This window comes from Sesamum indicum, linkage group LG12 (assembly GCF_026168435.1).
Source record: "Sesamum indicum cultivar Baizhima isolate 11 linkage group LG12, ASM2616843v1, whole genome shotgun sequence".
Classification (NCBI taxonomy): Eukaryota; Viridiplantae; Streptophyta; class Magnoliopsida; order Lamiales; family Pedaliaceae; genus Sesamum; species Sesamum indicum.
Genome location: NC_142668.1, coordinates 13,957,350 through 13,978,532, shown reverse-complemented (window position 1 = coordinate 13,978,532; position 21,183 = coordinate 13,957,350). Strand labels below are relative to the sequence as shown.

At 38.5% G+C, this 21,183-nt stretch overlaps 5 protein-coding genes across 5 annotated transcripts; 1 reads left to right on the top strand and 4 right to left on the bottom strand.

Annotated features, from left to right (window-relative positions):
- Positions 1 to 348: 348 nt before the first annotated feature.
- Positions 349 to 3,416, bottom strand: LOC105175019 (putative amino acid permease 7). Its single transcript, XM_011097313.3, has 8 exons — positions 3,081 to 3,416; positions 2,814 to 2,980; positions 2,453 to 2,689; positions 2,138 to 2,231; positions 1,696 to 1,910; positions 1,398 to 1,531; positions 1,057 to 1,284; positions 349 to 916 (listed from the first exon to the last, which is right to left on the bottom strand). The coding sequence occupies exons 2-8, from the start codon at positions 2,929 to 2,931 to the stop codon at positions 515 to 517; spliced, it is 1,428 nt and encodes a 475-aa protein (XP_011095615.1). The 5' UTR covers positions 2,932 to 2,980; positions 3,081 to 3,416; the 3' UTR covers positions 349 to 514.
- A 1,178-nt stretch (positions 3,417 to 4,594) lies between these two features.
- On the bottom strand, positions 4,595 to 7,797 carry LOC105175171 (putative amino acid permease 7). The gene is made up of 7 exons (XM_011097518.3): positions 7,242 to 7,797; positions 6,893 to 7,129; positions 6,587 to 6,680; positions 6,162 to 6,376; positions 5,879 to 6,012; positions 5,508 to 5,735; positions 4,595 to 5,364 (listed from the first exon to the last, which is right to left on the bottom strand). Exons 1-7 carry the CDS (start codon positions 7,360 to 7,362, stop codon positions 4,963 to 4,965), a joined length of 1,431 nt encoding a protein of 476 aa, XP_011095820.2. The 5' UTR covers positions 7,363 to 7,797; the 3' UTR covers positions 4,595 to 4,962.
- A 479-nt stretch (positions 7,798 to 8,276) lies between these two features.
- On the bottom strand, positions 8,277 to 8,723 carry LOC105175017 (glycine-rich protein / oleosin). The gene has a single exon (XM_011097312.3). It carries the CDS (start codon positions 8,721 to 8,723, stop codon positions 8,277 to 8,279), a length of 447 nt encoding a protein of 148 aa, XP_011095614.1.
- Positions 8,724 to 9,544: 821 nt separating this feature from the next.
- LOC105175016 (small nuclear ribonucleoprotein SmD1a) lies at positions 9,545 to 12,048 on the top strand. The gene is made up of 4 exons (XM_011097311.3): positions 9,545 to 9,664; positions 9,796 to 9,872; positions 11,331 to 11,522; positions 11,618 to 12,048. The coding sequence occupies exons 1-4, from the start codon at positions 9,651 to 9,653 to the stop codon at positions 11,677 to 11,679; spliced, it is 345 nt and encodes a 114-aa protein (XP_011095613.1). The 5' UTR covers positions 9,545 to 9,650; the 3' UTR covers positions 11,680 to 12,048.
- Positions 12,049 to 13,783: 1,735 nt separating this feature from the next.
- Positions 13,784 to 17,888, bottom strand: LOC105175015 (putative galactinol--sucrose galactosyltransferase 1). Its single transcript, XM_011097310.3, has 13 exons — positions 17,518 to 17,888; positions 17,039 to 17,289; positions 16,862 to 16,952; positions 16,696 to 16,744; positions 16,500 to 16,591; positions 16,313 to 16,420; positions 16,079 to 16,213; positions 15,584 to 15,994; positions 15,338 to 15,479; positions 15,183 to 15,250; positions 14,960 to 15,094; positions 14,648 to 14,865; positions 13,784 to 14,511 (listed from the first exon to the last, which is right to left on the bottom strand). The coding sequence occupies exons 1-13, from the start codon at positions 17,706 to 17,708 to the stop codon at positions 14,135 to 14,137; spliced, it is 2,268 nt and encodes a 755-aa protein (XP_011095612.1). The 5' UTR covers positions 17,709 to 17,888; the 3' UTR covers positions 13,784 to 14,134.
- Between the last annotated feature and the right edge of the window lie 3,295 nt (positions 17,889 to 21,183).

The window sequence follows — 21,183 nt, the reverse complement described above, 5'->3', positions numbered from 1 at the left end:
TATGGCAGAATAGAACCGTTGGATTATTTATCTACAATCACAAAATTATCCGACCTGCCATTATAATTGTAATTATGTAATTATTGTTACCATTATAATTATAATTATGTAATTATTGTTACATTCATCTGATAACTTATATGCTTCACAAAACTAGTTACGTATAAGTGAATCCTAATTAAAACAAATTTTCTTTAATTTGTTAAGATTGGGATCAAAATTATTATTTAGTGCAAGTTGTTTATTCATCTGCAACATTACATCGAACCGCGTAATAACATTAATTTTCTGAAATTCAATAATCATGCATGGATCAAAGCGTCGTGCTGTCCCATGTAAGAATGCCTGTAGCGTTGGAAGATCAAAATGGCGTTATACCAAATTAGATTACTGTTTTTGCTCCACGTGAAAATTCTTCAGATGGAATCTGTTTTATGTTCAGTATAGTAACCAGGTATGTTACTATCCCGGTATGAATCTGTTTTGTGTCTGATCCTATTTCATTGAACAGTTCCTAACTGAATCTAGCAGCCGCGATTCCTTGTATCGATCCAGCAAGAATGAACATATTTAGTAAAAAGCAAAGAATGCCGAAAGTCCTGAAAAGAATCCACTTGGTTGTCCAGGGTCCTATATTTTTCTGCCTCAACCACATTTCCACTGGGAAATATATGGACAATGGCCAAAAGTTGATGGTTCCCAGTACTCCTAGGACCTGGTTAAAGTAAGGGAAAACCATAGCAACTGCTGTTGTTGATGCAACGTAAGCCGTCCGGAAGCATAGCCTCTCAAGATTTAAACTTAAAGCTGGCACTGAGGGAAGTTTCACAGTGTAGTTTCTGTTGACAAACGAGCTCGGGGGAAACTGATCAGCCAGCCATTTGTCCACCACAGCAAATAATGGTTGAGAATACACCTGAAAATTGACAGCAAAAGGATATCGGTGAGCTTGTCAGCAAGAATGTTCATTCAATGTGGAGCTAAAATCAAGTGATGCTGGTTCACGGTTGTAGTGGGAAATTGCAGGTCTTTTGGCTGATTCACTTCATTGTTTACCTGATACCCTCCGATTAAGTGTAGAACAACACAGGCGTTAGCAAAGTTGATCAGCCAGTAGGGGCCATAGGTGCTGAATCCGGTCAAGATATCTCCTGGTGTTTGATCTCCAAATGCTGCATATCCAAAGCCTCCACAGCTGAGATAAAAGAAAGTGGTGATACAGACTGAAATTACTGATGCCTTCTTCATGATCTGCCTCTCTGATGGAGGTGATTTCAAAGTATCCTTCACATTGGCAAGTTTACAGATTAAGTTAGTCTGGTTATTCCGTTTATCATTTTTTTAATATTTAGACAGGATTATAACTTATATGCATGTTGACGTGCAAAGGCCTGTACCTGTATTTCAAGAACAATTATGCAGTATGGATATGCAAAGGCTATATCTCCGACTGCTTGAGATACTTGCCACACTTTCTGGATTGCGGTGGAAGTTGAAACTCCATAAATGCTACCCTCTATTACTTTGTTTCCTGAATACATTATTGACAAAAATTACAAAGCGGCCGACAAAAACGGACTTCAAAAGCTTTTTGTTGAACATGTTTATCATCTACAATTTTCCTTAATATTTTGTAGTTGTTGGCAGAGACAAGCTAGTATGATGCTAAATGACAGAACAGGTCGAGAAATCTACCTATGACTTTGGCAGCTCCAAGCCCCAATCCGATTGAAGAATAGGCAAAGGACATGATCGCAGCAATGACAGAGAGCCACTCCATACTATGAAAATTAGGTATCTGAGACATAAATATTTGAACTGCTCCAAATAACAGCATGTACCATGTACTTTCAGATTCACAAGGAGCATCATGTCCATGCTTGTGATAACAGTTTGATCTCTGTATCGCGCTGTATACCACGAAAAGAACCATACAGAATTGGTAAAACATTCTGCAGCCACTTATCTATAAAATGGTTGGAGTAGATTATATTACATGTCCAAAGAAACTTCATCTCTACAAACCAGTACTTAGCTCCATTTAGTATAGAAAACATTTCATCATACAAAAACTTTAAGGGCTTGGCATCGCAATCAAGAAATCAAATCCAGTCCAAGATAATGGTAGGAACAGCACCTCATGCAGATTGCGGTTGTGATAGTATACGCAACTCCTGTCCCATAGAGATTCATCTGTATGAGCAGCCCACATATCCAAGCACTCTTCTTTCCTGCAATGCCAAATCCTCCCACACCTCACATACCAACTCAAAAGCCCAAAACAGTTTTGAAGATCAGATGAAACAAGCAAGATGAGAAAACAAAACAAAAACTTGTTCAGGCGATCCTGGCAGTAAAATGCAGCTGCCCATATTGTTGTGTCTGGAGCAGTTTTAGACCAAATCCTGAATTACTCATACATCATTCACGAAGGACACAAATGGATACATACCTAAATTCTGTCTAACGGCATCAATATAGGATTTATTCCTGATAGGACCGTAGTCAGGGTCGGGAGATCTGTAGCAATTGCAGATGAGAAAAGTAGACACCAAAGTAACAGCTGCGAAGAAAACCATCAAAAGCGGACCCCAAATCCAGCCCAACTGCGCCATGCTCCATGCCAGAGATAGCACCCCAGACCCAATTACTCCTGTTATGATATGAGCCACTGCTGTCCATGTATTCCCTTCAAGATACAATTTTGTTTCCCAAGAATCAACATAAGCAATAAGGAATGCATTTGTAAAATCAAATGGGAAAATAAATTGAATGTAATAAATAAAGGGCATCATGAAAAAAAGATGACAAACCAGTTCTTGCAGGGTGGGAGTTGACCAAATGATCAGAATCTGGAAAATCATCGGCAGGCTGCGATGGGACGCCCAGCTGCAGTAAAGGGATGGGTTCATTCGCATCTCTTGCTCCCATGATGTTCTAAATAGCGCAATTTGTCACCAATGTCGTTATTTCAACTGAACTGTTTATACAAATGAACTGCGAATGGTTAGAGAAGTCAGGTACATGACAGTAGATCTGAATGAAAGCTTGGATTGTTTGGCAGGTAGGTTTGTTCGTACTCTTTTACCTACACGGCCCCAATGACATAAATACGCTACTCGTGATTCTTCATCAATCCCTCGCCATTTCTCGCCATTTTCTCAAGATTCCGGCGTCAGCACGACTCAGGGCTTTGGTCAGTTAACAATCCCCAGTCCCTGTGGGACTCAACTAGCCAAGAACCGTTTTAGGCAGAAAACTTAGATTGCCAATCAAACTTACATCTTCTTGTAATGCTTTTCATGTTAACATTTAACAATCTCAACTTGGTGGGGAGTTTGCGGTTTGGAGGAAAAGCGATGAGCACATCAAACTCAGAGTCAAACATGAGAATTTACACAAACGCCGAAAAGACGTAAGCCACCGACTAGCACATGTACATCAATATAGTTAAAATCCATATTTGGTCAAAATTAAATCAATTTGGTGGTCAAAAATCATTCTACTATATACCTGAAAAATTAGAAAAAATAAAAAAAAAAGGGGGAAGAAAATATGTTAATGAAAGATCTATATTATAAAAAAATAATTATTTTAATATATTAAAATTAAAACACTATAAATACAAGTTAAATTCTTAATTTATAATCAATGAAATATTTTAGTAATTAAAAAATATTAAAGAATACCAAAAAAAAAAGGTATTTGGTCAAAATTGAACCAATTACTGCTATTATGATATATGCCAATGTCATTATTATTACATTCATCTAATAATATATATGCTTCATAAGTATTAGCACAATTGTCTTTGATCTGTTAAGAGTGAGATCAGAAGTTTCTGTTTAGTGATCATAATAACACTAATGTTCTGAAATTCAATGACAAATGCATGGATCAGATGCTACATCTTACTGGTGCCATATAAGGGTGACTTTTAGCTCGAGGATGGCTAAAAATTAAATCAAACTGTTCGATACTCAATAAAAATTTATTTTAATTTGAGTTGTTAAAGTTAATTAGCCAAAATCAAACAAAACTTTTCAATAAACTTTAAGTTCAAATCAAATTTTTTTGCTAGATAAATTTTAAGTTGTGACTCGAGCTCGATTAGAATAAACACAAAAATAATAGAACATATTTCAAAATATCAAGATTATGAAATTTGACTCATATTTAATCTAATTAAAACTTGATTGAGCTTGATTAGATCAATAATCACTTAAAAGGTTTCTAGAAAGTGGTTGTTGGAGAGCGCTTCGCATTACATCAGTCTTGCCCCTCGGCTCCTATTCACCCTTTGTTCACGAGTGTAGCCAGTCACAAAGGGCGTTGAACCAAGCAGCAAATCTTCATCTGTGTTTTCCTAATCCTCCCTTCCCAAAACAAAGGAGGCGAAATTCTTTTTTCTTTCCACAGGCTACCTTAGCACTGTTTTTTTGGCACTCAGAGGAGAGTGGAAATAGTACTAGATAGGAGAGGGCTTCTCACTAACACTTTCGACTCACTCAATTACATCGAGCCTCTTCTTATCAGTCGAGTGGCTTCGGCTCCTTCAGGCAGAGAAGCGAATCCTGTCACCTTGATGTGGGGTCGGATCAGCCTCAAACGTTAGTAACTTAGAGCAACCTTTCTTGGAAATGAAAATGGAAAAATCGCAGACGCTTTCCTTAATGGCTGAACTGTCCGAAAGGGAAAGGAAAGCTTTGATATCAGAAGTCACTTAGTAAATCCCAGACTTGGAGTTAAAAGTTATTGAGCTATTAAGTTCCTTCTTAAAGAGCTTTCTCTAGACTATAATGGAAAAGATCGAAACAGCTATATACCAAATTAGGTAACCGTTTTGCTCCACGTGAAGATTCTTCATCCTGAAGCCTGTTTTATGTTCAGTATAGTGACCAGGCATATCAGTATCCCAGTATGAATCTGTTTTGTGTCTGATCCTATTTCATCGAATCCTTCCTAACTGAATCTAGCAGTCAGGATTCCCTGTATTGATCCAGCGAGCATGTACATGTTTAGTAAAAAGCAAAGAAAGCCAAAAGTCCTGAGAAGAATCCACTGTGTTGTCCAGGATTCTATGTTGTTCTGCCTCAACCACATTTCCACTGGAAAATATATGGACAATGGCCAAAAGTTGATGGTGCCCAGAACTCCCAGAACCTGGTTGAAATATGGGAATACCATAGCGACTCCTGTTGTTGATACAACGTAAACCGTCCGGAAGCACAGCCTCTGAAGATTTAGACTCAAAGCTGGCACTGCCGGAAGTTTCACGCTGTACTCTCTGTTGACAAACGAGCTCTGGGGAAACTGCTCGGCCAGCCATTTGTCAACCACTGCAAATAATGGTTGACAATAGACCTGAATATTGACAGTACAAGGATATTGGGTGAGCTTGTCAGCAAGAATGTTCATTCAATGTGGAGCTAAATCAAGTGATGCTGATTAATAGATCGTAGTGGGCACAATTGCAGTTCTTTTGGCTGATTCACTTCATTGTTTACCTGATACCCTCCAATTAAGTGTAGAACAACACAGGCGTTAGCGAAGTTGATCAGCCAGTAGGGGCCGTAGCCGCTGAATCCGGTCAAGAGATCGCCTGGTGTTTGATCTCCAAACGCTGCATATCCTAAGCCTCCACAGCTAAGATAAAAGAAAGTGGTGATACAGACTGAAATCAGTGATGCCTTCTTCATGGTCTCCCTCTCTGGTGGAGGTGATTTCAAAGTATCCTTCACATTTGGAAAGTTTACGGATTAAGTTAGTCTGCATATCCCTTTTTTTCCTTTTCCTCGTTTTTAGACAGGATTATCCTCAAAAAATAAAAATAAAAAAAGACAGGATTATATGCATGTTGACGTGCAAAGGCCTGTACCTGTATTTCAAGAAGAATTATGCAGTATGGATATGCAAAAGCTATATCTCCGACTGCTTGAGAAACTTGCCACACTTTCTGGATTATGGTGGAAGTTGAAACTCCATAAATGCTACCCTCAATTACATTGTTTCCTGAAAATGACGAAGCGGCAGACAAAACAGACTTCAAGATCTGATTGTTTGACATGTTTATCATCTACTACTTTCCCTAATACTTTGTAGTTGTTGGCAGAGACAAGCAAGTATGGTGCTAAAATGACATAACAGGTCAAGAAATCTACCTATGACTTTTGCAGCTCCAAGCCCCAATCCGATTGAAGAATAGGCAAAGGACATGATAGCAGCAAGGACAGAGAGCCACCCCATACTATGTAAATCAGGTATCTGAGACATAAATATTTCAATTGCTCCAAAAGCCAGCATGTACTGTGTAGTTCCAAATTCACAAGGTGCGTCATGTCCATGCTTGTGATAACAGTTTGATCTCTGTATCGCACTGTATATCAGGAAAGGAATCATTCCAAATTGGTTAGAGTAGATTATATTATATGTACGAAGAAACTTCATCACTACATGGCAATACTTAAGCTTCATTTACAGTTCCAGATTTTAGTATAGAGAACCTTTCATCAAACAAACAGTTGAAGGGCTTGGCATCACAATCAAGAAATCAAGTTCAGTCCAAGATAATGGTAGGAACAGGAACCTCATGCAGATAGCAGTAGTAATAGTATACGCAACTCCTGTCCCGTAGAGATTCAGCTGTATGAGCAGCCCACATATCCAAGCACTCTTCGTTCCTGCAATGCCAAATTCTCTCAAACCTCAGAAACAGTTTTTGAAGATCAGATGAAACAATCAGGATGAAAAACAAAGGAAAAACTCGTCCTGGGCAATCCTCGCAATAAAATGCCGCTGCCCATATCTTTGTGGTTGGAGCAGTTTTAGACCAAATCCTGATTTACTCTTGAATTCCTGATTAACTCATTCACGGATATAAATGGATACACACCTAAATTCTGTCTAACAGCATCAATATAGGATTTATTCCTGTCAGGACCATTGTCAGGGTCTGGAGATCTGTAGCAATTGCAGAGGAGAAAAGTAGATGCCAAAGTAACAGATGCGAAGAAAACCATCAAAACCGGACCCCAAATCCAGCCCAACTGCGCCATGCTCCAGGCCAGGGACAGCACCCCAGACCCTATTACTCCTGTTATGATATGAGCCACCGCTGTCCATGCAGTCCCTTCAGAATGCAATTTTTTTCCCAAGAATCAACACAAGCAATGGGGAAAACATTTATTAAATCAATGGGAATATAAATAAATAAAGAGCATCATGGAAAAGAGATGACAAACCGGTTCTTTCATGGTGGGAGTTGACTGAATGATCGGAAGAACTGGGCAACTCATGGGCAGGCGACGATATGACGCCCAGTTGCAGTAAAGGGATGGGTTCATTCCTATCTCTTCCTCCCATGATGCTCTAAATACGCACTTAGACACCAATGTCGTTATTTCAACTGAATTATTTATACATGTGTGAACTGCCAATGGTAAGAGAAAGTCAGGTCTATTACAGTAGATCTGAAAGAAAGCTAGGATTGTTTGACAGGCAAGTTTTTTCGAACTCTTTTTACCTACACGGACGGTCCAGATAATATTAATACGCTCCTTGTAATTCTTCATTAATCCCTCATTATTTCTCGCTATTTTCCCAAAGACTCAGGGCTTTGGTCCGTTAACAATCCCCTGTCCCTGTGGGATTCAACTAGCCAAGAACCCTTTTAGGCGGAAAAGATTTAGGTTGCCAATCAGACTTACATCTTCTTGCAATGCTTTTCATCTTAACGTTTGATGATCTCAACTTGATTGCCAGTTTACGGTTTGGGGTAAAATCTATGAGCAAATCCAACTCAGGGGCTAAATAGTAAACTTTTGTTACATAAATAAAACTAGGCCACCCTTGCTTCACTCCAGGTTGTTTCACTCTTTTCCCCACGTTTTCTGGTCATACAGCTGACACTCTTAACTCATTCCAAGTTTTTAGTCTGTCCCTCTCCACTTTTACCCCCAATTACCTCAGCATTCTTGAACCTTTTTACCAAATTTCACTTTGCTCTTTAAATCTTTACCTGACATTTGGAATCATCATCCGAAACTGAAATAACCAGACGAATTATCAAAGAACAAGAATGACATAAACATGAATCTTGCAGATTATGTTCTTGTTTCAGCTCTGAAATAAACATAGTACAATAGTACTAATACGAGGAAAGAAAGATAAAAGAACTAAAACAACAAAGCCAGTCAAAATGAACCATCATTACATCATGTACAGATATATCTCGTTCCTGCCGTAGACTATGCACTCATGATCAGTATCCCAAAGTTCTAGCCTCTATTGATCAGTACGTTCTCGTGCGGGAGATACGGTTTCTGCTGAATATACCCTGCCCAATCCTTCCCCTGCTCCTCCTCATCGCCACCCTCGATCAACTTATCAGAAACGCCGAGACCGCTGCGGAACTGCACGGCTCTCCTGCTCGTAAACGAGCGGACAACCCAGGCAACCGCGGACACTCCCGCGACCGCCATGGCCCCGGCAGCCGCGAACCCGATCACCGCCAGAGCTAAGACGCACGCTGCGCCGAACAGCACGGGACTGAATATTAACAACAGTGGTGAGGCTACGAGGAGCAGAGTCACAGTAGCGAGGAAGCTGATTCCCATCAACGCGAGCAGTGGACCACCGATTATCACTCCAGCAATGGACGCGAGAAGCACCGTCCTCCCGGAGAAGTGGCGGGGCTCCAGCTCCGTGATGTGATGTTTTTCCATCTGGGCCGAGAATCTTCACTATGAAGCAGAAATCAGGAACCAAATGGAGCAATGGGAATGACAAAGATTGGTGTCTTTGTAAGCTTAAGGAAAGAGTAGTGAGGAGGCACGTGTCAGCCGGGATTTGTAGACGTGGATTCGACTTGATTGTTTCTCTCTTTCCCTCTTATAGATAGGTTACAACCTTGGACCTTATCATATAACAGCCGATTGTGTGTTGCAAATCTTATTTTACCTTCTGCTTCAAATCTCATCATTTTTCAGCATAAAGCTCCAACTTCATACTCTACTTTTATTCAAATAACTTTATGTAATATTATTTTATAACAATTATATAATATGAATGAGCAATATAATATTTTATTATTATCTAAAACTAAACCTCATATTCATGTAATTCCAACTTACATAAATATTTAAAAATATTAATCGAAATACCACTCCCATAAATCTAATAAATTTTATTCTCGTATACATATCACAATCGATATTGAAGTGCAATTCCTTCAACTAATTAAGTAGTTTATCAACCTCGGCTTGTTTGATTATTTTATTTTTCATGGTATCAAACATTTTTGGAGTAAAGTAGCCAAACACTACATTTTTGGAGTAACAGTAGCTGTAGTTTTATTTCAATAATAGATATATAATTATATTGTTATTAATTAAAGACTGAGCTTTAGGGTGGGTGTGGGTTAATTAATTAAGGCGAAGCATGGTGGGGGGACCCAGGTCCCCTCCTCTCTTCCCTGATGAAATGGTAAGAAACGCGAGTTAGTGTAAGAGTCGCATTGTGTTTTCTGACGCTTTCAATAATTGTTAATCTAATAAAATTATAGATGCACCTCCCGCTCCCTCCCCATTGTTTTAGATTTCAATTTTTGGAGCCCTAGCTACTCAGTAGCTACCCACCAGATCCGAGCAACGATGAAGCTCGTAAGGTATGATTAATCCCTCTTGTTTTCTTCTTTTTCTTCTTTCATTCTCTTATTAATTCAGATTGAATACTTTTTATATGTAAGTTTGGAATTGATTCGTTGTCTTTTTTTTATGGTATTTTCTTGTTGGGCAGATTCTTGATGAAGTTAAATAACGAAACTGTCTCAATTGAACTCAAGAACGGCACTGTCGTTCATGGAACCATTACAGGTATCTTCTTTTCGCTTAACAGCTTCTAGTAAGCATTTTGGTTGGCTTTGCTCTTGGATTGAGAATATAATTGGAGTGTAGTTGTTTCTCGTATGGTAATTTCAATATTTTAATTCTTAAAAGAGGCACAAATGTGGCGTTGAGACTGAGAGAATAAGTGTGACATTTTTTATTTTTTATTATTTTGCTTATATTCGTTTGCTTCTGTTTCCGCTTCCGCAATCTGTAGATAAGCACATCACTGAAGCGTGGTGATTAATTGTTATATTTCATACTTAGATGCTAGCATATCAGTATCTTCCAGTGCAAAGGATATAGTTTCATAAACCGCTGTCTGCATCGTGTCTCACCACATTTCTCTTGTCATGGTTCTTTACCTTTACCTTTTCCTTTTCATTTTCTTAATTTCCACCATCTACTTGCTTTAATGTCTCTACTCACCATATAGATGGGACCTTCAGTTCCTAATATTTTGAAACAGCCGATGTGTCGTCTGTACTAGTAGGTCACACTTTCATCTTGTGAAAGCTATCTGGCCAATGTGTCGTCTGTACTAGTAGGTCAGACTTTCATCTTGTGAAAGCTATCTTACAAGTTGTTTCTTTGCCACTATAACTACACTAGTTTGGGTTGCGGTTTCTTTGCCACTATAACTGCACTAGGTTTGATTGTGAATAGTCATTGTTATAAAGTACTCCTAATATACCATAGAGAGTAGCTTCCGATTGCTTCTTGCTATGCTCACCCGAGACCCTTGCATGCACGTTTGTATGACCATAGTCCTATTATTCTTCGTGATGTTTTCATATCATACTAAATGGAAAGCTTTTTGGTCTTTTAAGCTTCTACTTCAAAGTGGCTTCTTGTTCTTGTTCTTGTTCTTCTTTTTTTCTTTTTTTTTGTGGTTTTTCTTTTTTCTTTTTCCATGAGAGGGGAGGTGTTGGTACGAAAATAGCATTGGGCCATCAGCTGGGCCCAAGAGACAAGTGAAAGCCCAGCTCGTTTTTGGGATGAGGGGGCTGGATTGTTAAGCCCTCCTGCAGTAAAGACAAACAGATAAATTGTTAGCGAATATACCCATATCTAGGATAAATATCAGTACTATTAACACTTGTCAGTCATACTTGTAGATGAGGAAAATTAGTTCTATCTTTAGCAGCTTATAGTTGGGGAAGACGGAAAATGGCTTGGAGGAATGAATAATTGGAGCTTTAAAATTTCATTGTCTACCACTCCTGCAAATCTTTATTTTGTATCATTTTTTGGTGCTATCATACTACATAAAGGGATTCCTAAATTCAGTTGAAAATGCACTCTATTGGATATTCTTTGCAAGTTTATGGGGGTGGCTATTGTTGTTCTATCATATTTTTGCGTTTGTTATCCATGTCTTTTCATCTACACAGGTTAGATGTATGAAATGAATTATTTTAGTGATTGTTTTGATGTTTATGGTAGGAGTTGATGTCAGCATGAATACACATTTGAAGACTGTTAAACTCATACCAAAAGGAAAGAACCCAATTACGCTTGACCATTTGAGCGTTAGGGGAAATACAATTCGCTACTATATTCTTCCTGACAGCTTAAATCTTGAAACTTTACTTGTTGAAGAGACCCCAAGAGTTAAGCCCAAAAAGCCAACTGCAGGTAATGAAGTTTATTCCGGCTGATATTTTCACATTTGCTTTCATGTTTTTTCCATCAACTGTGGTTTTCATGTTCGTAATACACGTCATATACAGGGAGACCTTTGGGTCGTGGTCGGGGCAGAGGACGTGGTCGGGGCCGTGGACGTGGTCGTTAGCTTTTTTTTGGTTATTTCCAAATTCCAATATTTGGAACATCTGGAATCTACCTCCATATGCAAAAAAAAAAAAAAAAAAAAAAATTGTGTTGAGAGTCCGGGGTATGTAAGAAATGAATATTAATGGCACTTTTCAACTGACTCTTTCAACTGCATATATTCCAGATTAACTCAAGTTCTCTCATTAGGAATGCTAGGTTTTTAGACGCCTCTGTGTAACGCAGTGAGTGTGGTTGTACCTAGCTTCTAAGATGCAAGTGTATGAACCATTAAGCTTAAGTTTAAATCCTTCTGAAATATGAGTCACTCTTTTGTATGGGAAAAAGTACTATGAATCAACTACTATGTCATCTTGGTTTAGTTCAACAATTTAGCTTGCTTTTATACATCTAGCATGGTTTGTTACATCACCACTCTGTTTTTCAAGATGCATGTGTCTTCTCTCCCTATGTGTCACTGGTCGCTCTTTAGGCAAGACGACCGTAGTGACTTGCGGAGGACGTGCAGGCAACTAGGGGATGCCCGGCATGTAGCTGCGCAAATGACCATCAAGTAAAGACTCTTATCGATTGGGGTTTTTAATACTGTTCATATGGAAACTTCATTGATGCGGGCATGCTATCCGCCAAGTCTGAAGTCATTTGGATATGGAGATATAAGGGCGTCGAGAACGCCATCATGTGCGCGAACAGGAGACAAATGCATGAAGTAGAGTGTTTTATCCTTGGAGATTTGCAAAACTGTTTCAAACGCAAGATCCTTGGGGTGTTCGGAACACCTCCAAGATATTTTAGAGTAAGACGATTCCGTTTGAGTAGGAAACGACGATGATGTTTCGAGTCTGCCAGATCAGTAGCAAGACTATGGTTTCAAATATTGCGTGGGCAATTCCTCAATGATGGATGATTGGATGAGGTTGAAACTCTTGGGTTATGATGTAGAAGTCGTAGGATACGCAACGGTTCAAGCGGCACGTGATTTGGACGTCAGTTGAGGGAGATACGAAAAAAGGTGTGCTATTTGGCCATTTCAATGTCTACTCTTGGAATAGGGGAAAATATTTTTAAGCCTATTATAAGGGGGAGATGCAGTGGTGAGCTCCAGCCAGCCTCCCCGTGTAGAACAGTAGCAACGTCGACAATAAATGCGCATCTCTTTGGGACATGTTGGGGGCTTTCAAGAGCCAACTCTAGGTATCTTAAATGAGTGTTTAGAGTCCCTGGAAGGTATAGGAACCGGACGAACGGCGTAGGACTAGGATGGCCTACGTTGGGCACAAAAGCGACCGAGATGTTCATGTGATGTGCAAGGTTGCCCTGCGGGCTATGGGATATTAGTGACAACACCGCTCGTGGCATGCACTATTGGGTTCTAGCCATGGCACGGGGGTCTAATAGCTAAGATGAGTGGTCGTGGGACAATACCACACTGTGGGCAAATTGTGAAGTCACGCCGAAAGACAAGAAGACATGTTGAGCATGTCGTGTGGGATCAACGCGTGATGTTGGCATATCAAATAAGCATCGGACTTATGATGCGGTCTTACTCGGGTGACGCATAGAAGACAAACACGACGAATGTGTGCGTCGAGGATGCACCAGGAGAGCATTGAACATGAGACGGGTGTTGCGGGCATATACGAAATGCTACAATGCAAAGGCTAAAGATGCTCCTTGCCATTAAGGGATGCGTCGGCAGGTTCCAAAATTGTGGGCAAGACGCATGGCGGCAGACTAGCTAGTTGGGGCAAACATGTGCATTTTGGATATGCGAGAAACAAGACAGTCCACCCCCACGTTAGCAGTTGGTGGTATAAGGATGTTTTGTGAGCCAAATTGGTTTTGTTAGAGCATTGAGCTGCTAACGCCATTTCAATTGATCAAGAATTCAGGGTAATGCAAAGGCTTTAAACTAATTGAAGCAATACGTGCTTCGATAATTATGCATTATTCGACTTGAAGTTACAATGTTAATAACCATTTCACGTATGGCATCATATATCCATTCAGGCTGGAAAATTATAGAACATTTAGTATGAAGATAAGACGCTTTCAGAATGAAGTGGCTGCAGATCATTGAAAGCAAAGCAGAGAGAACGATAATCTTAGGATTGAAGAAGTGTTGATCATTGAATATGTTAACCAGATATTCTGGGAGTAACAGCTTCGAAGCTGATGGTTTGGACTGAGATAATTGAGCTTGTCAGCTTTAATACTCATCCATTCATGTCTTACAGGGATCCATGAAACACCTAATGCCTACATTATGTAACCTCCTACCGAGTCCTCTCGATCTCGACATACACAGACAAGAAACAAACTTCGCCGTAGGAGACAACGCGTGGGATGTTGAAAGGGGCAAAAGAAAAAAGGAAATTGAAGGGAAAATTGGTACATTGGAAACAAGAATTCTACTAGAGAATTCGGTCTTGTTTGACGAGGTTCCATTAACTTCTTCACAGTTCAACAGTCACATCCCAGAGGTACATCTCCTTTTCTGGAATTTGCAAAGCAAATGTAATAAGCCCGGAAGCTTCATCATATTCAAACTCGGCTTCCTTGGCATCAACTTGGATTCTTTTCGGTTTCACAGATGAATAAGCTCCAAACATACCACAACCGCGAACTTTCATGTTGACGGTTCCAGGCTTTTCCGCTTCATCATTTAATTCTTTGATTGCTCCTCCAGAATTGAACATTTTGGTGAGACCAATTGGTGCAAAAGCAGTTCTGTTGGACAACTGCTTGACGGGGACAACCGTGAACACTTCATATTCTCGCGCCTTTAGTGTAATAGGCAGAGACGTATTTTTGGCAAGATAAACCAATTCTCCTGCAGCACAGAATTGTATATTTAAACGTCAGCACAAACTATCATTAGATAGGCTCTTTTTCTGTTCTGTTTTACTTTTGCATTGGGGAGGGACTGCTTTCAGAGGTATCATCATAATTGATATAGCAGAAAGTACCGTGTAAATGAGAGTACACAACGGCATCTCCGTTCCATCTATCACCAGCAACTCTTGGAAGATAGTCGACGTCTTTAGCTCGAATGATTCCGGTTATTGTGCCGGGTTGTTCATCATGAATGAGATTCTTCTTTCCGACTTTACACCAACCAGCTCCTTGGCAGTTAAAGACCCCCACAACTCCATTGTGGTCATTAAGATTCCAAATCTTTAACAAACTGCAGTGGAATTATTGTAGTTATTAGATACAAAGAAACTCTAATTGGATGAAGATCTTCAAAATATAAGGTTGAAAGGAAGTTTCGGCAGCACCTCTTTCCGTCTCTGGCAGGATCCGAGAACAGGCAATCACGTGTCGGTCTTCCTGGAAGTTTAGCCCTCAATATGGAACCATCAGGAAGTACAAGCTTCTTGAGAAGGTTAAAGTCATGCTGCCCAGGTTTGTCACTGCATACATATCCATTTTCCAACATAAGGAAACATGCTTCGGAAAATATATTATTCCATAACAAAATCTCATGTACGGTTACAACACCTGACGTATATAGCACAACCGCCCACAGCACGTGCAGCTCCATGATATTCAGCCATTTCATGCAAACTCTGCAATCAGATTAGTATAACTATTAGCACGGAATACGTATTATCCAGAAATTCATTAACAAACAGGTGATCAGGTCATCAGCTTACGTGAAACATATCCCAATCCGGCTGCATAAACTCCCCTAGAAAGATGGTGTTATAAGCAACTGATGCAATGTGAATGGTGTGTGATGCTGGATCTCTTGGCCAAAAATCATCTGATGCTCTGATGACAGCTGTTCGCTTTGCACTGCAAATATATCACAACTTGAGTCACCAATCTAGAAACTACATGAGATTATGATACAGTAAAACCAAATGCCCAAATGGAAAATCAGACAATTCATTAGTCACCTGTACAAGCCGTCTGTGTTGTGACTCATGCAGGAAATGATACCATTATCAGGGAAATTCCTTGAAATGGATGCCTCCAATGCTTGGTGGTACTTTCTAGCCAGCTTCACTCTTCCACCATGGCCTGCCCCGAGAGTTTCAAGGATGTTCTGGACATCTACTTTGACTCCATCAATACCAGCCGATGCAAGATATGAATGCAGCTCGTTGTAGAAATTATAGACTTTCTCAGGATTAACTAGTCCTAGGCCAGTCTTGGTCATGCTGTTTAAAGCATCACATGGTTCATTTGACTGAACTCCTGGAGAAGAAACGGGATAAGCCATCTTGGATTCGTAGTGTTCCATCCCAGCCATGCCAGGCCTGACACCACCCCAGTATCCCGCCAACGCATGCCAAACATATGCGTACCTGCACGGTTGATAATGCATCATATAGAATTGCTTTTGGTATAACCACAAGAAGTAAAAGTATTACAAGTGTCGGATGTCATACTTGACAGAATGCTGATCTTTAATTTCAGTAACAATGTGGCTAATTCCCATTGCTGGATCGTCTACCCTTTCACCCTCTTTCCCATCCTTTTGAAATTTGTGGTTCTCCTTGATATTAGTTAGCCTGTTTGCGAAGCTGGACAGGACAAAGATTAAACTAAACCGTTAGTCGAGAAAAGAGAAAAGAGAAAAGAACAGCAAGCACAAACAACAAAGATGAAATCATTATACTTACTTGGCCGAGTTGTCGGCTTGTGCCTTCTCACTGGTTGGATCCATGCCAACTGATTGCCATCCATCATCAATGATGACGAACTTCGGGGGAATCCCACCTCGCTCCAAACTGCAATAAGATATAGAATAGCTTCTTAGACGTTGTCGACATATATCATATGCTAGTATACTGTTGGAAACAAGGTTACCTCTCCAAACCCTGCTTCACTCCCTCCGCAGTGACATTAGTATAGAAAGCATCCCATGTACACCATCCAAACCAGTTCAACATATCTGGCATCTGAATCAAGATAACGTGCAAGATTTAGAATATGATCAAGTTTAAGACTTTCTTCCCCAGATTACAGTAAAATGGCAGTACGAGTTGGGTATGATTACTCCCACCTTTTTCCTCTCACGGTGACAGAATGTCTGCAAATGTCCCTCCACAGTCCTGCATTAATTGAGAATATGTTCTCAAAATCTCAACATGAATCTTAAGATGTCTCATTTTAGTTAATCATCAAAGATATGTCTGCGGACTTAAAGAGAAATTTATAGCAAAACATACTTGACTGCATTTGTGATGACGTCAAATGGATCTGATCCAGCTCCAACAAAAACTAGATGGCTCCCATCAAAATCTTGCACAGCAGGATCTCCTACAAACCTCAATTATTAACACATGTGAGAAAAGGAAAGATCCAAGTAACTGGAAAGGGTGGAAAGATAACTCAAAACCACGCACCACTCTCCAAACATATCTCCAGCTCATTGTTTGCATTTCCCTGAAGAACAGCCCTAAAATCTCCCTCTAAAATGGGCAAGAAAACAACATACAATGCCGATTCTTCCCCCCCTTCTTCACCAAAATGTGCACCGTCCCGTCCTTCAACAATCAAGAATTGGGTTTCAAAAGGAATGTCTTGGCCACATGTGCCCATCCTCTGCGTCATCCACCATAACTTGAATCGGAAGACACACATAAATCTCAAATCCCTGGAAAATCATTATCATACAAATCAGATCTACCATACACCATAAAAATTCAATTTTTCATAAATTCGTATAGAAAACAGATCATGGAATTTGCAACTTGAGATGCAATTGGGAAGGAAAATCCCTCCAAACCCATGACAACCCATGTTCTTACACCAGCTTAAGAAACTTCAACAAGATGAATTTTTGGCATGGCAAAAAATACAAATGAAAGAGAAAAGAACTGACTGGAGTTTGCCAACAGGGAAGACCCTTCGGCTGCCAATCTGATTAGACTGGACGCCGATGAAAGCTCCATTGGTCAAGAGTCCACCGCTTGCCGGCGTCACAATAATGTTCTCATGAACATCACTCAGAATGTTCTCTCCCAACACATTCAACCTCCCATTACTCACAGAAATCCCAGCCCCAACCGTCATCTTCTCTCTTCCTAATCCTCAATCCAAGAAACACCCACAAAAACAAAAACGAACAACTACAAAGATCAAATGAATCAACCCCTAAAGACCAAGAGCCTCAAAAACCAAGAACATGGACTATGAAACAGTAGCACAACAACAGAAGAGGAAATAATGTTGTTGTACAACGTAGTGGATGAGAAATAGCAGATGCGGGTTCGGGTATTTATAGGTAATAAACACGAGGGTCATGTGCTTTTCTGATGCAATGTCGCGATTCTTGACACATAGCTGTCCGTGAAATCCGGGACTCGATCGGCCCTTTATTTTGCAACTTAGAGAAAATATCTTGCATTGGCGGGAATCGCAATTCCTCTTTCAACTCCACACTCCAACCCTTCAACTCTCCCATGCAATGCAACCTTTTTCTAACATGTTCATGTGTCTCACTATTTTTTCCCCTAACTTTCAAGATTTACTTCATTTTGACTCATTCTTTTTAGTTGGAATTTTTCTTAAATTCTCATAAACCATCCTCAATTAATTGTATTATTTTAAGATTTTACGAATATTTAACGAGTCTGATTGTATTTATAATTTTAACATATTCACAATTCACTCATAAAGCTACATACTTATTATTGTGTTTATGTATTTTACAAACATCGTGCGTGATATGTCACATATAACTTGGACTATTTCAATAACACAGTACCGTTCGATTACATTCAACTAATTCATTCACGTTTCTTACATTTATTTTTTTCTAATACGAAAATTAAAGATAAGCAATTAGTCAAAATGAAATGATATTTGAGATTGTGAGACATGAGATGAGATGAGACCCACACCAAACTAGTTAGATGAAAAAATAAAATAGGCCGGACAGGTAATGTTAATACAATTGTTTGGCAGCATATTTTGGTATAACAAGGCACCATTTGTAATAATGATTCAGAGGCTGCAAGAATAGGTACATTTTGTCAATCAGACAGTCCTTATCTAAGTAGGGGGGAACCTTAATCCCACTAGATTAGGTGGCTAATTAATTCAATTAAATGAGGCTTTTCGAGGCCGATTCAAACTTCTTAATTCCAAGTTACTTTTGTTCAAAGTGAGACAACTCCTCGTGGGTGGGTAGGTGAGTTGAGTTTATCATTATTTTTTTTTCTACAACCAAGAAAAAAATAATATACATGTAATTAAGCATATATGTTCCGGCAAAATTGTAAAATTAATTACATAATTTAAGGTCGTTTCAAATTTGAACTTATGCTTTACAGGATTTTAAATTTTAACGTCATATTTCTTTAAAAGTTATAAAAAGAGATCAAAACATTAAGAAAAGAAAAAGTCTCATCGTACTAACAGATGTTAAAACTAACTACAGATTATTTTTTTGACCCACATGCGTGTGACTTTCACGCGGATTCTATGCTGTTAGTTTTTATCTATGTTGGTGTTGGGGTTTTTTTGCAATCTTTTGACCTATTTTTGCAATTTTTGACAAAACATAAGGTCAAATTTTAAAATTTCATATAAGGTGAGATCAAATTTGAGTTCGCTCTAAATTGTGGTATTATTTTACAATTTTCCTACCTATATCATATCATAAGGTCAAATTTTAAAATTTCATATAAGGTGAGATCAAATTTGAGATCACTCTAAATTGTGGGATTATTTTACAATTTTCCTACCGATATCATATGGGTTATGACAACCTCGCATGGTATTTGACGTGTCTAAAGTTGAACAAAATTAGATTAAATTTTTTTATTTTATATTTTATTTATATATTTTTAATTTAATATCAACGGTACACGACACAATGAATATTCACGCAAAAATATTTAAAGATTACAATTAATTAATTTATTGGTTATCAGATATAAATAACCAAAAGTTGAGATACGTGCAAATTCAAAAAGTATTTAGTTGATTTATCAAAAAAAAAAAATTTACTATAGTATAGAAGATATATATGTTATGTGTATTGAAATTATATATTTATTTTATTTTAAAAAACTATTTCATATTTGGTGCGCACACATAAATTAATAAAAAAAATATAATAAAATTTGAGTGCAACAAGAGAGGAAGAGGGATAGGGTAAAAGGAGTTGGTTGGATGGATTGGGGTTTGCTGAGTAGATGATGACCTGTCAACTAGGTATACGTCAGCATGAGATGGAGATGATAAATTAATTAGTGGAGTCAAACTAAGCCGTAGGATTGGAGAAATTTATGTGGAGGGGAAAGGACGGCGGGGGTCATGAAATCATCTGGGCCGTCACCGAGTAGACGTGTTTACAACTCGGATCCTCGTCAGCCTATGCGTATTATAGCCTATTATTTCCCAACTTATCAAGAAAGATTGCGATTCGCACCTTAATATCCTCTCCACTCTCCGCCTAATAATACAGCTAATTATTGCTAATCGAATTAATTTCATAATTATTTTTCTATATCATCCATTAATCATTAAAAAGAAATATTACTAGTTTCATTTTAATTTGATTAAAAATGGTCAAATTAATATTTTTATTATAATTTTTTTTATTTGTTTACGCATCGCGGGTGCATAGACCGCAGATTTCCTTATAATGAAAGAAATGAAAAATTAAAATATAATCGGTAATATTTATCATAATTTGTATTATGTCAATGACGCTAATGATTTTGCATTTGTTTCAGGATTTGGGTTGTTGAAAGTCATAATAATAAATTTATTCAATTTAGAACAGTTGAGGCCTTATAATTAAAAATTTTTTGAATTTTAAACCCCACAAATATGTATCTATTTATTTTATTTGAATTGTATTTATTAGTTTAAATTATTGATTTATTGAATCAAATTTTAAATTTGAATGTAATCGTATTCTAAAATGTGTGAGAGAGAGAGACAACCTTTAAGCAGGTATATTTCTGAAATCATCATACTGAAAATGCTAATTTTTTCGATTAAAAAATTTTTAATGAGAAAAAAAAAAGGAAAAAGAAAATGACATTTAACGGATGAGCTGCAACCATATTTTGTGAAGCTGCCTGGAAAAAGACAAGACAACACACATGCAATCCCAATTATGGCACAAGCTACCAACATGGCATTGCAGCAACAACTCGTCGGTGCCATCTTTGTGAATTTGTATTTAGATCGGTTGTGAATCATTGAATTAATAGTTTATGATGATGTTCCAAGAAAGAACGTGGAGAGAAAAAGAAAGAGAGAATTGGAGAGAATATTGTGATCAACTCATTTTTGTATCACATTAGTGTTTCTGTATTGTGATTTTGATCACAACCATGTACTTTATTTATATGTGCACGTAAACCTATCCCTAAAAGGAGTCTATATCCAATACATAATTGGAAGACTACAAACTCTATCTTAAATAGAGTTTATCGTTGGAGTTCTTATCCCAACATGTATTTGAGAAACTCTATCACAAATATAAATGTATATTGGGTCATGGATCCACTATTCCAATTTAATGCAT

Bases quoted from the DNA above. Each gene is read 5' to 3' on its own strand.
- LOC105175016 (XM_011097311.3), top strand. The intron at 9,873-11,330 runs GTATCTTCTTTT...TGTTTATGGTAG, and splicing joins CGTTCATGGAACCATTACAG to GAGTTGATGTCAGCATGAAT. The intron at 11,523-11,617 runs GTAATGAAGTTT...CGTCATATACAG, and splicing joins GCCCAAAAAGCCAACTGCAG to GGAGACCTTTGGGTCGTGGT.
- LOC105175015 (XM_011097310.3), bottom strand. From the start codon at position 17,708: ATGACGGTTGGGGCTGGGATTTCTGTGAGTAATGGGAGGTTGAATGTG. The intron at 16,745-16,861 runs GTATGTTTTGCT...CAATTAATGCAG, and splicing joins GTCATCACAAATGCAGTCAA to GACTGTGGAGGGACATTTGC. The intron at 14,512-14,647 runs GTACTTTCTGCT...TCTGTGCTGCAG, and splicing joins TGTGTACTCTCATTTACACG to GAGAATTGGTTTATCTTGCC.
- LOC105175019 (XM_011097313.3), bottom strand. From the start codon at position 2,931: ATGGGAGCAAGAGATGCGAATGAACCCATCCCTTTACTGCAGCTGGGC. The intron at 2,690-2,813 runs GTTTGTCATCTT...TGTATCTTGAAG, and splicing joins CTCCCACCCTGCAAGAACTG to GGAATACATGGACAGCAGTG. The intron at 1,911-2,137 runs GTGCTGTTCCTA...CGTGGTATACAG, and splicing joins ACAACCGCAATCTGCATGAG to CGCGATACAGAGATCAAACT.
- LOC105175017 (XM_011097312.3), bottom strand. From the start codon at position 8,723: ATGGAAAAACATCACATCACGGAGCTGGAGCCCCGCCACTTCTCCGGG.
- LOC105175171 (XM_011097518.3), bottom strand. From the start codon at position 7,362: ATGGGAGGAAGAGATAGGAATGAACCCATCCCTTTACTGCAACTGGGC. The intron at 6,681-6,892 runs GTGTGTATCCAT...TTGGCATTGCAG, and splicing joins TGCTGTTAGACAGAATTTAG to GAACGAAGAGTGCTTGGATA. The intron at 6,377-6,586 runs GTTCCTGTTCCT...CCTGATATACAG, and splicing joins ACTACTGCTATCTGCATGAG to TGCGATACAGAGATCAAACT.